The sequence below is a fragment of the Scleropages formosus genome, chromosome 13 (assembly GCF_900964775.1).
Source record: "Scleropages formosus chromosome 13, fSclFor1.1, whole genome shotgun sequence".
In the NCBI taxonomy this organism is placed as follows: Eukaryota; Metazoa; Chordata; class Actinopteri; order Osteoglossiformes; family Osteoglossidae; genus Scleropages; species Scleropages formosus.
The window spans coordinates 19,392,045-19,407,696 of record NC_041818.1 but is presented as its reverse complement, the minus strand read 5'-3'; the positions used below and the strand labels follow the sequence as shown (position 1 = coordinate 19,407,696).

Genomic DNA, 15,652 nt, shown 5'->3' with positions numbered 1-15,652 from the left:
GTGTTCGGAGGATTGTTTAAACAAATACTTTGAAACATAAACTGCAGTTGTATTCTGTAGGGCACAATGTAATATCGTATTGTACAGTGATCATTCGTTTAATTTTGGTGTGTGCTGCGCGCGTGTGTGACGAAACCAATATAGACTGAAGGTGGTGGCCTTTCAGAGAGGATTCCTGTTGTTACAAGGTGGCAATTTCCTCTTACACAATTTGTGTACAAATAAAGTTTATTAGAGATTAATTTTACAAGAAACAGCCGTTGTGCAAGGTGTTTGTGTGTGTGTGTGTGTGTGTGTGTGTGTGTGTGTGTGAGCCTATAGTCGGTACCGAAGAGAGCCCAGCCGTATATGCCCCGAGCGAGGTCGCGGCGAACCAGAGCCTAACCCGGCTGGAGGGGGAGGGGACGCACCCAGGACGGGACGCCAGTCCATCGCAAGGCACCCCAAGCAGCACTCGAACCCCAGATCCAGCAAAAAGCAGGCACAGGCCAAACCCGCTGCGCCACCGTGCCCCCCCACAATTGAACTTATCAAATCCACATATCGATGAGGACACTGTGGACACGTGTGTCCCCACGTGGCGACTGCAAGTACACGTTAAACTGACTCCAGGTGTTTAGTCAAGGGAACAGCGGCCCGGATCATCTTCAAGGTCGCTGCTGCTTTTGACCTGGGATTGTGTTCGTATGTATTTGTAGGTGGTCACGAGAAGCGTAGAGCCCCGCGCGCTCCTTACAGTACCGTACCGTACAGTAACAGTGTTTGTAGCGCCGCTGTAACTGAGCCACGTGATGCACGTATGGGAAGAGCAGGACGCCCCCCAGTGGGACAGGAGACAAAGCTCAGCCTGCCCGCAGAATGCTTTTCACTTTCGAGCCGAGTGACGTATCGTCGTATGTTTCTTTATCAGACAAATAATTTTTAAGCTGCACTTTCTGTTGTCACCTTTTAAAGGTGCTTGACGTTGTACAGTAGCTAAGCTGCTACAACTTGAGTCTCGTCCCTGCTCCCCGTTGCTGCTGCAACACCTTTGAGCAAGATATTCAACGTGAATTGTTCTGGCACAAATGTCCATATGTATAAATGGATAAAAAAAAAATGAGTAAGTAATTATACGACGCATTAATAAGGACGAACGAAGCGGAGCCTGTGCTTCAGCTTCAGTACCGTCCTTCGCCACGGTGGCGCTGTTCCCTCCTTTATCCTCTCATCTAGAGGAGCGTCGCTCTTTCCCCACGACGCGGCGTCGTCGAGTGCGTCCTGACCCGCGTCCCTTGCAGGCGGCTTCCTCTTCCACTTCCTCTTTTTTTCTTTCCTCTTCCTCCCAGGTTTCATGGCGACGAGGAGAGGAGGAAAAGCTCCAAACGCACCGCTGTGCCGCCGCGAAGGAAGCGAAGAAGGAGGCCGCAAGTGAAGCAGTCCGCTCGGTACGACCGCTGTGCGCCGGAGTTGTGGGAAGAAGGCCGCTGGTGGGGAAAGGGAGTTCCGGGGTATTTTGCCCAGTCAGTGTTTGCGAAGGAAAAGTCACTTTAGCGGCGCTCTCGCTGCGCTGACTAGACTAGCTTTCCTCGCGTGCGTGCGTGCTCGCTCCCCTCCTCAGGAAATTTATTAAAGCTTGTGTAACGTTGTGAAAGTTTCTCGCATATATCACTTTTACGGTTTTGCTTTCTCGTGCTTTTATTTCGTCATTTCTGTGGTCGCGTGGAGTGTGAGTTGTTTTTATCGGCGGTCTCTGTCGTCACACCCCAGTCTTGTCACAACTCTCCCGTCTTGACTTTCTAAACTGTTTTTCTAAAAAAAAAAAAAAATCAAATCTAATTAAACGACTCGTAGTTTTGGCCCAATGTGCAGCTGCGTGTTTACTGTGTGGTAATTTCAGTAAAATTCCTCGCTCAAGGATAGCAGCTGGAGATGGGTCTCGAACCAACAACCTCCAAGATCATCATGCCCTTACCGCTGTGCCGCCGCCCCCCCCCCAGCCAGTTTCTCCTTTCAAATCTCCATTTGTTTCATTTGATCACTTTTCACTCTTGAGTTGTTCTCCTTCATCTTCTTGTTTCTTTTATACCTAGTTAATTATGTAATCAGGTTCATTTTCTGTAGTGGAAGTAAAAGTAAAGCAATACAAGCCCACATCTCTCCTGTTCTAGACTACTGACGTTTGTATTTCTATTGTGGAGGTTTTATCAAGATCGGAGTCTGAACACCTCAGCTGTTTTGTGTGTGTGTGACACACATTATGTGCTGCAGCAGCAGGCCTGATTTAATTACAGAGCTGAGCAGTTTTTTCTGGCACAAAAACAAGGGCCGCCTGTACCAAGCAGGTACCCGCTTAACGTTACTCACTTTAAGTTTTTCCCTTTTTTTTCCTCCAAATGAATGGGGGGGGAAAAAAAGAATCAGTAATGTTTTATCTTAATTTATTCCACAAAAGCAATTTACACAAAGCTCACTTTCAGTAGGATTGTTTTTGTGTATTTGTCCTGAAATGAAAATGTTCTGTTACTAGTTTGCACTTAATGACAGCTGTTTCATCCTGTTTCTCAGCTGTGAGTAATATTTCTTTGTAGCCCCAGCTGTCACTTTCCTGCTCCAAACACCAGCTCTGTATGCGAGTTATTCCATTAAAAGGACTGTTTGAGCCCAGATATTGATGTTCAGGCCTAGCTGATTGTTGATTTTTTTAAAAAATTTTTTTCCTTCCTTTTCGGACAGCGACTTTAAATGAGTAGAAGCCGACGGAGAAAGTACACGTAACTCTTCTGAGAAGACTGAACGACTCCGGTGTTGACAGGAAAATCCTCCAGGTAAATGGAAAGTTTACACAGGTTAGGATATCGACTTTACGCAATCAGAAAGCACTGCCTTGTTTTTTTCTGAATTACATTTATTCATTTAGCTGGTGCTTTTCTCTGACATGACTTAGTGATTTCCTCATTTATACAGCTGAGTAAATTTTATTGGTTTAGAGTAAGTACCTTTCTCAGGGGCACTGCAGCAGTAGGTGGGATTAGAACCCCCAACTTCAGATCTGAAGGCAGCAGCTCTAAGCACTGTGCCACCCTGCACTTTAACTATTGCTGTGCAGTACCTGCACTGTGAATTTCCAGTAGTCATTTAATATTCTCTCTACCTTTCTCTGCAGGCCTTTTAGACGGTGTCATTACTTCTCCTGCTTTCTCCCCTGTGTGAGGTGCTGTGTGGTTGTTTTACTGCACTGGGCCAAGTCAGGAGTGCCAGCCAATGGCTCTGATGGACAAACACAAAGTGAAGCGGCAGAGACTGGACCGTATCTGCGAAGGTCAGTGGTACAACCCTGAGCCCCACTGCATGGTCTAATTGGAATTGGGTACATACACATGGTAAACTTGTCAGATTCTATGAGATAAATGTCATGGCAATTGGTTTTCTGGTCTCTATGGCAAAACTAAAGTTACTGAGCACTTACCAGCTGAGAGAAATTATCTTGTGGGTATAGGATCTGCAGGTGCAGTGTAATTGACAACTTCCATGCTGTTGAGCTAGAGTTGTTTCTAAAGAGTTCTTTAGAAAACAGTGACCTTTATTTCAGTTTATCTATTTTCTGGTGACCCAATGATCTTTGGATGTATTTTTTTCCTATCTTTACCATAGCCATGACAGTTTTTTTTGTATTTATTACTGTCTAACATTTCCAGGTAATTACCTGGAAATAATTAAAATAGTCATGAGTTGCAGCTTAACAAGTGTACATTTTCAGGGAAATGGGGAATCCTAAATGGGTCCTTGTCAAAAGGATTTAATGCCATTTTAATCACACAGATTTACTTTGTCGGCTCATAATTTATATCCAGTGTTAGACACTGACACCATTTTTCAGTATCCTGTTTTGATTCAGTGATTAATCTTCTATTTCACTCTGTTCATATGAATACTCTTGCTATGTTTTGTATACAGTGTAATTTTTCAAAATGCTATATTTACCAAACTGGAAAAAAATCTTATTCTTTTGATAGTTTGCTGAGACTGCAAAATTGCTTTATTTTCTGAAACCTTTTTTTATTCCTCCAGATAGGTATTGGACACCATTACTAACAATCATGTTTTTAGTATTGAAACAAAATGCTGCTAAGAATTAATTTATGGCATCTTTGTGTCAACATAATTCTATATAGCATGAGTTGTAGTCTTCGGTTGCTAGACCAACAAGGGAAGGAGGTGTAGGAGAAGTTTCTAGCTTTTTGGTAATGCTGCAGTATGGTAAGGCTATTTTAGCATCAGCCTATTAACATATTTGTAAGGAAATAATGTACCAATATAGAAGTGTTAAAAGGATTAAACCTGTTAGAAATATACCAGCTTCTAATTGATTACGTACATGTATTTTGATGGCAATAAGATTGATAGTTGAATGTTGCTGTGTAAATATTTTAACATGTCAGCATTTCCTGTGGTAAGTGTTGCTGCGAACACAATCTCTAGTACCAGCAGATGTGCACTGATATATATATATACTGTGTGGCTGCTCAAGTGCCTCGGGTAACAGTGAGCTTGGATTGCAACCTTCTCGCCAGTGTAAATTTTTAAAAGCAGAAATATTAAATACTTTATGAATATAATTTTTTTTCCATGCTGTCTCTTATGTGAACTGGTGAGTGTCCTCTGAGTAACTGTGTTGTAATTGGTTGGCTTTTGGATGGATAAGTGAATGAAAACTCAAAACAATTGAGACTTCCTCTTCACAGAACAATTGATAATTTATGAAATTGACCTGTACTTGTAATTAAGAAAAATAAAGGAAAGCATTTTTAGCAGCATTCTGCCATCTTTTCCCATAAACATCACCTGAAAGTTAATATTATTGCTGGTAGCGAATTGGCTGCCTTTGGAGTCAAAGATCACAAGTTTGAATTCCGCTTTCAGCTGTAGTATCATTGAGTTTACCCTTACCACTTACCCTAAATTGCTCTAGTAAAAATTGCCCAGCTGTATAAATGAGTAAAAAATTGGGCATAGCTTCACATTGTAAGTCACTTTGTGGAGAAAAGCATCAGCTAAATGAATAAATGTAATAATTAGCACCATGTTGGCACTTTAAAATTCAAAAGTATATTAACCTTGTAATGAGTTTTACCTAAATTGTGTATATGACTGCAGCAAGTACATCAGTGTTTACCTCTTCTGCATTTAAGCAGTTGACTTCATTTTTTTCTAATTGAATTCCTAATTGGACTAAATTACTTTTTTTTTTTTTTTTTCTCTGTCCTAAGCTTGTTAGCCGTTCAGAGATGGCTAGAAAACCTGCACGTGCTATGGCCGACCTTGGCCGGGATTGGTCGTCATTGTCCGAAATGCACTTTAAAAACGGGCTACTTTAAGTACATTTTATTAGTTTGTGTAATGCTACTGACAATATCCACATGATTAAATTTGCTAAAATATAAATTACTGCTATTCCTTTATTTGGCCTGCACAATGCTGAGAAAAGCTTCTGTTTTAGTAAGGAAGTTTGGACAATGTAGTGCTGGAAAAAATGTAAGGGTAGGGATGGTCTTACCAGTGTTCTTTTGAGTTCACTGGGGCTTCTCTTACAATTCTAGTTAAGAGAAATGAAAATTGACGGATTATCTTGAGGTGAGGAGAACATCAAGAAGGAACGGCTGATTGTCATTGAGCCACTTTGCATGTTGTAGGACAGACAGGATGGCAGCAATGCTGAGCTTTTATCTTGCTTCCTTCCTGTCTGTGGGTGGACAAGGCGGGGCTGGCTGTGAGCAGAGATGTTTTTGTGTCTGAGAAAGTGTGCGGAAGAGATCGACACTCATTAAGATGACACAGTGACCACAGATGGGAGGAGGGAAGGTGTGAATCTGAATATTTCACTTGTGTACAGATCTGATTGGGATGCCAAGCCTCCTCCTTCCCTTAACAATGGATGAACAAAATGAGAAAGAGGAGGATTTAGTTTAATTTTGAAAAGGTTCCAAAATGTTTTGTCAAACTTTGCATAAATGCTGATCTTTTTTTTACTGGCTAATGTCGGTATTTCCATATTGCGTGTTTGGAACCAATCATTTTAATTTGCACAGCCTTGTCACTTGTAGTGCTCCTGTAATACAATAAATTCAAAACTGAACCTTATATTCAGCTCTGCAAATTGAAAACCTTTAACAGCAACCTGAGACAAACAAGGTATGCTGAAATGGTGAGAGGCGATGTCAGCTGTAGGGTGAAACTCTGGTCACCTCTTTGAAAACGGAGAAACTGGCTCCAACACCCTGCCTGGTAGCCCCGCCTGTCTATGCTAATGAGGTTAGTTCTGGTTGGCTGGTACTCAAAGGGCTTTGTCTCTAATTGGAGTTGGAGTGTGGGGGAGGAGCTGGCTGTGGGCGCTACAGCTGGTATCATGCCAGGCCTCAGCAGTGTGACACTGGCTGCCAGTGGGGGGAGAGAGGGAGAAGGACAAGTAATAAAGGGGGAGAGGGAGAGAGAGAGAGAGGAAGGCAGAGTGCAACATGCAAGGTTAGATCTGCTTGTGTTGCTTTCGTTTTTGGATGCCTGGTGGTTAAGGTGGGGGTGGAGGGGGTGTATGTGCTTGTGCTTGTGTGATTTATGTACTTGTGACCTTGAAGGCCCTAAGAAATTGTGTGTGTGTGTGTGTGTGTGTGTGTGTGTGTGTGGTGGCGGTGAGTGGGGTGGGCTGGAAGCAGGGTGGTGTACTGTAGCTCTGTCCCCAAGCCCTGCCCCACCCCCCCTCGTGATCCCAGCATGGTGATTAGGGGACAGCGTACAGGCTGGAGGCGGGAATGAATGACTGATGAATGAATGGCATTGTGCACTGCTGCCATGTCTGTGTTTACAGGGCTTCTGTCTTAAACACACACACAAACTGGCAGGCCTCTTTGTGGACGTACAGATGTGTGATCTTCCCATTCGGTCTTGTTTTTTTCCCCGTGGTCTGTTTGTCCACCCCCCCTTTCCTTCCCTTTTTGATAATTATTTCTATGCATTGCTTTTGTGCCAAGGTTTATTTAAACAGTTTCCTTCCTGCACTCATTTCTCAATTTTTTAGTTTTTTTTTTTAAAAGATGTTTTTTTTAGATCTATGTCTTCATATCAGCCTAGTTGTGCTCAGTCATGCTGCTGTTTATATATCACTTTATAACGAGTCAATCTGGGTGAAGTTGAGTAGAAAGTGCCAGAGTGATTGCTGAGTGGTAGTGCCAGCGGTTTTGTGTCAGAGGGCTTTTCTGACCTCAGTGTTTGTTTGCTCCCCATCTCTCCCACAGTTGCTCATCATTTTGTGTGCCTTATTTGATTTTTGTGTGTGTGGATAACATATGTCCTGCTCTTTTGTGCTGCCTGTGGTCTCCTAACCCCCCTTCCTAACACCTGTCACTAGGCTCTGTTTTTTCTCAAACACTCTGTATATTGCCCATAGGGCAGCGTGGGGATGCTTTGTGTGTGTGTGAGAGAGAGAGAGAATGTTGTTGATGCTGAAGGAATGGTTCTTGTCAGGCTCACCATGTTTTATACCCAGTGTTGTGCAGTCTGTGTGCGTAGTATGTAACCACTGCCCTTGGGCATTTGGGCAGCGTAGTTCATGTGATTTGTGTGGTTTGCGTCATGGCTGCACACTGGTGCTGCCATGTTGATTTGACCCTGAATCTTGTTTGTGTCCAGGAGTCTGTGTTCCTTTGTCTCTTTGTTACGCATCAGGATTATATCAGTCTGTGTACACCTCAGACACCTACAACCCGTTTGAAGGGAAAACTGGACCGTCTAATATACATATACTCATATTTCTAAAATGCTTACCCCCTCCCATGTCAGTTTCACTATATCTTTCACATTGTGTCAATATGTGTTTGTGCTCAGGTATACATATGCGTACCCCTAGGTTCATGTGCCCTCTCACATGGTAGTTTGTGAAGAAACTCGTTCTAACCCTGCAAACATTTTTTTTTCCTTTTGAATTATGCAGCATGACATGTTGCACTGAGCTCCTCCAATCTATTTAATTTTTGCATGTACAGCTGTTGCTGTGATTTTAGTTTTCTCCACCTTGTCTAATGCCCTGATGACTTTTAATTGTGCTTTGTAACTGGAATTGACCAATTCTGTCGACTTGTGTGTGTTAATACCTGCAGTCATGTTTGCAGTCATGCTTAGAAACAAAGCTCTGTGTTGTTGCAAGATATTTAGGTCATGATTCAAAACAAGCCCATACCCCCCCCCCCCCCCCACCTCACCCATGCTTCCCAAAGCATGCAGAGCATCAGTCTGTCTCAGATGTGGCCTGGGGAGGGGGGATGAGACAGGGGGAAGGGAACCAGGAACTTCCTTAGTGGAAAGGGCTGATGCTTCATGCTACTCTTAACAGCAGAGGCGAATGAGGGGTTACATACTCAGCTTTCTCCTGGGTTCCCTCTGTGATGCAGCCTTGATTGCTTTACTCGTCCTTGTATTGCTAGGATTTTTTTTCCAGCCCTGTATGTAGTTTAGTGTGTGAATGCAGTCCCATGGAGTAGGGGGAACATTCAGGCTTTACTCATTGAGTCCTGTCTTATACACCCCCTCTATGGCCTTGGGTGATGCTGGGATTTGCCCAGTGGGGGTGTGACAGAAGGAAGATCTAGGAGGATTTTAGACAAATAGTTTCATTAGCACTAGTGATTGTGAGTCTAGACAATGGCAACGTGCTGCACATCTTGCACATTAAATATTTTTTAAAAACTCCAGGTTGTAAAACAGAAATGCTGTTTAGTATGAATCAGATGTACAATGTTAGCAAGGCTTTTTTGCTTTCTTTCTGTGGTTGTGGTTTTATGTAACCTTAGGATATTCCTGTGTCATCTTGGGCAGCTGAATCCAGCAGGATTTCCAGCTCTGTTTATACCTCTTAGAGGTCAGAAAGTGGATTCACATTAAACCCAATAAACTGAAATGAAATAAAATGTGCAGCAATGCGAGACTAGAGGTGAGCAAGTCTGCATTAAGGAGCTGTATTACATTATACACAGTATGATGATGTACATTCACAGCAAGATTTTTAGTACCCGTTTAGCTGGCTCCAAATAATGGGGTTGTTCTGTGGGTCATCGTTATAGCTCTGGTTGTATTAACTTGTCATATTTATTCTCACTATGTCCTTGTTTGGAGAGTGTATAGATGAATACTAGAATTTTGATTTTGTTATTGCTGTGTAGAAAAAGCAATTAGGTCTTGTAGACTTCCCCCCCCCGAAAGTGGGAATGCTCTCACCTTTTAACGGCTGTTGGCTGTCCTTATTATAAAGAATTTGTGCACTTACAATGTTAAAAACATGATTTGAAAGATTTCAGGTTAAGTTTTGTTGCTGTCAAACACCTTGATGGTTTGTTTAACTTTTGTACCAAACAGTTTCCCCATTGCCCCCCAATCAGGCATTCGCCCCCCGATCATGAATGGGCCGATGCATCCTCGCCCACTCGTGGCCCTATTGGATGGTCGCGACTGCACTGTGGAGATGCCCATCCTAAAGGACGTGGCCACAGTTGCATTCTGTGATGCTCAGTCCACCCAGGAGATCCATGAGAAGGTCTGAGCTTTTCCTTATCTGTGTCCATTCTCATATTCTGTCATTGCAGTTCCTCAGATTGTACAGGCTTTTTTTTTTTTTTTTTTCCTCCCCCCCTAACATGTGGATTAGGGCTTGACTAAGAGCTGCCCCTGTTAGGGGCTTCACCAGAGCAGGATGTTACCACTGTTAAGGAGTCACATCAGGGCATATGTGTACTGCTATGTGTTAAAGAAAGCAATTGCCTAACTCAGTATACTGCAGCAGAGCGCATAACTCTTCTGCGGAGCTTTTGTGAAGGGCTGTTGTGAAGATTCAGGTCACACATTAACTAATGGTTTACTGCCCAGTGTATGGTCATGGCTAAATATCATTATGGAAGGTTCTGTCACTATGTGCCTTACTGTCTGATAACCCTTATTACTGCACCGTCACTGTTCACATGTGTCAGTTTGATTTTTGCCTCTTGGGGCATAGATCTTGAGAGCTCTGTGCATTTGTGTATCTTGTCTGTCCTGCTCATGGATGCTGGCCCTCATGCCATTCTCGTCCCGGTCAGTAGGTGTTGAACGAAGCAGTTGGGGCCCTGCTATATCACACAATCACATTGTCTCGGGATGACCTTGACAAGTTCAAGGGATTGCGCATCATCGTCAGAATTGGTAGTGGCTTTGACAACGTGGACATCAAGGCAGCTGCAGAGCTAGGTGAGCAAAGAGGATCCCTCTCTACTACCTTAACTCTCTTAATCTGCCTCTCCCTGCCTGTGGCCTGCCTCTGCAGTTCTCTCTCTTTTTCTCTATGCTTTTCTCTCTGCCTCTGGTTCAGTCTCCATGTCTCCTCTAACAGTTTACACCTCTTTCCAGGTATTGCTGTGTGCAATGTGCCTTCATCTTCTGTGGAGGAGACAGCCGACACAGCTCTGTGCCTCATCCTGAACCTGTACCGCCGTGTCACCTGGATGCACCAGGCCCTGCGTGAAGGAACAAGGGCCTCCAGCGTGGAGCAAATCCGTGAGGTGGCTGGTGGTGCTGCCCGCATTCGCGGGGAGACTCTGGGCATCATTGGGCTGGGTGAGCTTGTTGCTGGAGTTTCCAAGAGAGAACATACTCCTGGTGATTAGGAAGACTGGCTCCTGTTCAACGGGGTGTTCTCCTTGCAGGTCGTGTAGGTCAGGCAGTGGCGCTGCGGGCCAAGGCTTTTGGCTTTGGTGTAATCTTTTATGACCCATACCTGCCAGATGGTGTGGAGCGCTCACTGGGTCTGCAGCGCATGGCGACCCTGCAGGACTTACTCATCCACTCCGACTGTGTCTCCCTGCACTGCAGCCTGAACGAGCATAACCACCACCTCATCAATGACTTCACCATCAAGCAGGTTTCCCAGAGTATTATTTCTGCTTACTGTGGCATTCAAACAATCTGAAATCTGCTCTGTGAACAACTGATTAGCACTGGGCCCTTGAGACTCTGGATGTAAAGCAGTAAGTCTAACAGGCTGGTTGTCCCCATCTCCCCATTGCAGATGCGCCAGGGGGCGTTTCTAGTCAACACAGCAAGGGGTGGCCTAGTGGATGAGAAGGCGCTGGCCCAGGCACTGAAGGAGGGCCGGATAAGGGGCGCAGCTCTAGATGTGCACGAGACAGAGCCCTTCAGGTCAGGAAACGTGTATATACATACGTCTGCATCTTTTCACTTTCTTAAGATTTATCAGGTGTTTACAGTGAATGAGGTTTTTAGTCTTTTTTTGTACTGATCTATTTGTCACATCTTGCGTGAAGTATAGTAGATTGTCCATAACAATCCAAAAAATTAGTACATAGTCTTTAGCGACTTTTTAAAGGAGTTTAATTAATCTGTCCGTCTTTGCTGCCCTGTCTTCTCTCAGCTTCTCTCAAGGGCCACTGAAGGATGCACCCAACCTCATCTGTACCCCCCACACATCCTGGTACAGCGAGCAGGCATCCATTGAGGCTCGGGAGGAGGCCGCCAGGGAAGTGAGGCGTGCCATTACAGGTGGGTAGGGTGGAAGGGGTGGACAAGCAGATGATTTTTGTGTGTATATGTGAATGTCCTGTCTCACTGCTACAACTCTTGTTTGCTCACCAGGGCGCATCCCGGACAGCCTGAAGAACTGCGTGAACAAAGAATACCTTATGGCTGCATCACAGTGGCCTGGCATAGATGCAGCCACTGCTGTGCACCCAGAGCTGAATGGAGGTGCCTACAGGTGAGGCTGCAGTAGGAGCAAAGCATGGAGATATTGAGAGCTCATACAGTAGAACACCACAGTTAATGACTGCTTGCTCTGTCCTCTTTGCTTCTACAGGTTCTCCACTGGTCTCATTGTGCCAACTGGGGGTCTGCCGGGGTCTGGGACTGGAGTAGAGGGGATTGTGCCTGCATCTCTGCCCATTGCCCATGGCATTGCTCCTGTCTCACACCCCCCACATACCCCTTCCCCAGGCCAGCCCTCCAAGGCTGAGTCAGACAGAGATATGCCAGCTGACCAATAGCACCTCAGTGCATTCCGTTGTCCCTGGAGATGCCCTCCCCCCTCCCTCAGCAGATTGACACCAGTGCCCAACCCAGTCCAGTACCACAGAGCAAAAACATAGCCAGGGAGTGACCTCCTTGTCCCTCTCACATTCTCACACTGCAGCAAGCAATAACGTCTTCTAAAGGGTTCAGCAGTTTAATTTTTGCACCCCCCCCAAAAGAACCTCAGCTGGAGATTCTGTGGTTCTGTAATTTTTCTCTATTGTTTTTGTTAGATTCATGGGAGTTTCCCTTTTTTAGATTATAACTGAGAAAAAATAAGGTCCTTTGAGTAGGTTTGTCAGCCCCCTTTAAGTTTCCTTGAATTCATTGTTTCACCGAAGAGTGGTGAAGTATCCATTCAAGTCTGAGAACTGTGAAGAAAGCCATTGAAGCAGGTTTAGTAACCCTGGTTGCTGTTTCTGTCCCTGTCCACATCATTTACTCCTTTTGGTGTTCCTAGATGTTCCTTTCTCCCCCTTCCTCTTCCTAGGGCTTCCCCCTAGTGTGACCCTTTACCTCTGTTACTGACATCTCCTTGATCTGTCCAAAAGAGAATGGTTGGGGACCTTTGCTGTGCTCTGTGGTAGATCTCCCTCACCCCCTGAGTTCCCCTCGTTAATTAGCCTCTTAGGTTTTTTCCTCTTACGAGAAACACATTTTAATGTAGCTATGTGAGCTCACTAAGGGCTGGAAGTGCTCAAGTACAATGTGTAGCCTTTGTCTACCCTGAAGATTTGCTTGCACCAAAAAAACCAGAAGTTGAAGCGAGCTTGGAGTCACAACACATTCCAGACAGACAAAAAAAAACAGTCTGAAGGAATGTTCAGATAAAATGAACCTCCTCTTGTACTGTTAGTGAGATACCTCTTCCTTAGCAAGGCTTTTTATTTCTGTGTCATAGGGTTTTTTTTTTTTTTTTTGTTTAAAGCAGCAGTTCAAGACAAACTCAGTTTCCATGCTGGCATTAGTTACTGCTCACCCAGAATCCCTTGGATTTTGACCTGTAATGGCACATCACACACTTGAGCACAATTATTTCCTTAGCTCCTCTGGATAAGTGCAGCAGTTAGCTTCGTACCCATCTTATCGCCACAAGGAGTTTAATTTAGTGACTGCAGTTTTACGCTAGGAACTCCACACAGTCTTCAATACCCCAGCTCAGTGGCACTTAATGGCCAGATTTGTGCATCTTAAGGCCACAGCAAGCCCCCAGCCAGGCAGTATGAGTCAGTGTTTGAGCCAGCAGGGGGCGCTCAGTGCTCAGGGTGGGAGACCACAGCCATTCACTTAAGGGGTCTGGGGGAAAAACACTCTGATCCAAAGACTCTTACAGATGGATCATAAAGTTCAGAGTGGTACAGGTTTTTCTTCTTGTCTCCCTCTCATGGTCACATTGTACACACCCCTCAAAAACTCGAACATCCCGACAGCACGTTTACAGTACCCATGACATCCTGGTACCAGTTCATTTCTGCTTCACTAAAACTCCCAAACAGTACCACACTGGCAATGTGTTTGAGTTCACCGACTGAAAAGCAATCCAGTCTGTTTCCCCAGCCAGGCCGTTGCCCTGCCAACAGGGCAGTCCCTCCGAATACCTTGACTCTTAACTGTGAACGCTGTTCTTTTGACAAGGGAATACCTTTACCTCAGCAACAGATATTGAATGTACTCTTGGACCTTTTTCTTCTATGTACAGTTTTTAGAGTTCTGTAACATACCAGAAGGGAAAAGAAATTTTTCATTATATCCCTCAGAAAATTACTACAGTTTACTTTTGAATACAAAGCAATGGCTATACAGATCTGTGTGTGATTTTTACCAGTAATTTTTCAAAGTATTAAGTCTCAGGCTTAGAAACTTCCTTTTTTTTTGTCTTTTTTCTCCCCTTTATTTTGTTCCTTCTGTTTAGTTTGCTTATCAGAACCAAACCTTGCCTTGCAATCCACCCTTTTACCTTTATTTGGATGTCATTGTCATTCCTCCCTGTGTTGTGTGTCCAGCGTGCTGGCTTTCATTGTTTCTCCTTGGAGGTGGGTTCTGCAGGGTGGAGATGGGGTGGTGGGGGGGCTGAGTCAGGAACAGTTCAGAGTAGAGAGCTGAATTTGGGTCACAGAACCAGCACCCACTTCCCTTCATGGGTTCTGGTTTTCTTGAAGGTTGAACCTCATTTTTGGTGCACCAGCCTACGAGTTGGTGACTCGACCTGTTTTTGTGAAACCGTGCAAAGGAATATGTGAACATTTTGAAAACGTGCTGCTTTTTTCCCTTTAAGATTGACATTTTAAAATTCAGAGGTTTATGAACTGATAGAAGGAAAAATCCACAGTGGAAAAAGTGGCTGTTACCTTTGATCCCAAAAAAATGTTTGGAGGGTCCCTTTCTCTGAGCCTGTAGCCACTCGCGTTGACCAGGGCATTGGGAAGGAGAAGCACTGACTAACCAGGAAAACACTTTGCTGAACCAGTGTGATGTAATCAGTGTGTCCCTCCACACATAACCATTTCTTCTGTTTTAATTAACATACAGCTTTGCTGGTCATTGGGGTTCTCCCATTTCTGTGAATTATTTTTTTGATGTTTTATTCTGTTTTAATATATATTTTCCCATATTTCACATAGATAAACCCGATAGTTATTTTTGTCAGTTTCTGTACTGGGTTTTTATGAAATCAGCAGTGCACGTCTTGTGATCAGTTCTGTATTTGAATTTGTGTTTTCTGCAGTGTTTAGCATGTTGTATTTAGACATTTCTGAACCGTCAGTCAGTTGGTCGGTATGTACTAGGGTGACACACCCTCACAGCTGCTCCCTGCGACACACGGGAAGGCCTGGCTTCCCCCGCTGGTGACGGTGCCCCAGAGGGTGGTCCTGAACAGTGCATGCCTGTGTACTTGCTCTTTCTGAGTTTGCAGGATGCAGTGGAGAAAGGGGCTGGGGGTGGCAGTGATTTGATATCTTGAACGGCACAAAGAAAGACGATGCAGTTTGACCTGCACAACATGACATATTTCAAGAAAATTACTCATTCAGGACTCGCTTATTAAAATAAAAATGAGCCAGTACATATTAAAAGGACAGTTCAGGGCAGCTGGGAACCCTGTGGTGTTCACGGCATGCTTTTGCTGGACTGCAGAAGTCCTCCTCTCTCTCAGGGTTGATTTCTGTGCATACACAAGCACACACTACACACGCTCCTGCATTCAGACTGTCAGACCCAGGGTGCGAATTGTCAGTCCCCATTTGAGTCACACCACTGCCACTTCCCTTGTGGGGAGGGGGGGGTGGACCTTGAAAATTTTTTTTTTTTTTTTTTTTTTTTTTTTTTTTTTTTTTTTTAAAATCTACTGGCACCCATCATTAAGTAATGTCACTGTAAGTACTGATGGCTTAACTGGTTTGTATGAAGTTTGTCAGAAATGGAAATGTATTTTTACAACATGTGAGCGTAGTGTTATCTTGTCTTTGGCTTTTTATTTGTATAATTGATTTCTGACATCAGACTGCAAAAAACATGAGTTAAAAAAAATTTGAAGTTCCCCTGTTACTAGGCTCTTAATGTTTTACCTTTGTTT

At 44.2% G+C, this 15,652-nt stretch overlaps 1 protein-coding gene across 1 annotated transcript; it reads left to right on the top strand.

Moving 5' to 3' along the window:
* The first annotated feature begins 1,231 nt into the window (after positions 1-1,231).
* On the top strand, positions 1,232-15,400 carry ctbp1l (C-terminal binding protein 1-like). Its single transcript, XM_018756516.2, has 11 exons — positions 1,232-1,427; positions 2,716-2,807; positions 3,146-3,301; positions 9,405-9,559; positions 10,101-10,245; positions 10,405-10,611; positions 10,701-10,915; positions 11,063-11,193; positions 11,426-11,553; positions 11,647-11,767; positions 11,867-15,400. Exons 3-11 carry the CDS (start codon positions 3,244-3,246, stop codon positions 12,051-12,053), a joined length of 1,347 nt encoding a protein of 448 aa, XP_018612032.1. The 5' UTR covers positions 1,232-1,427; positions 2,716-2,807; positions 3,146-3,243; the 3' UTR covers positions 12,054-15,400.
* Positions 15,401-15,652: the final 252 nt, after the last annotated feature.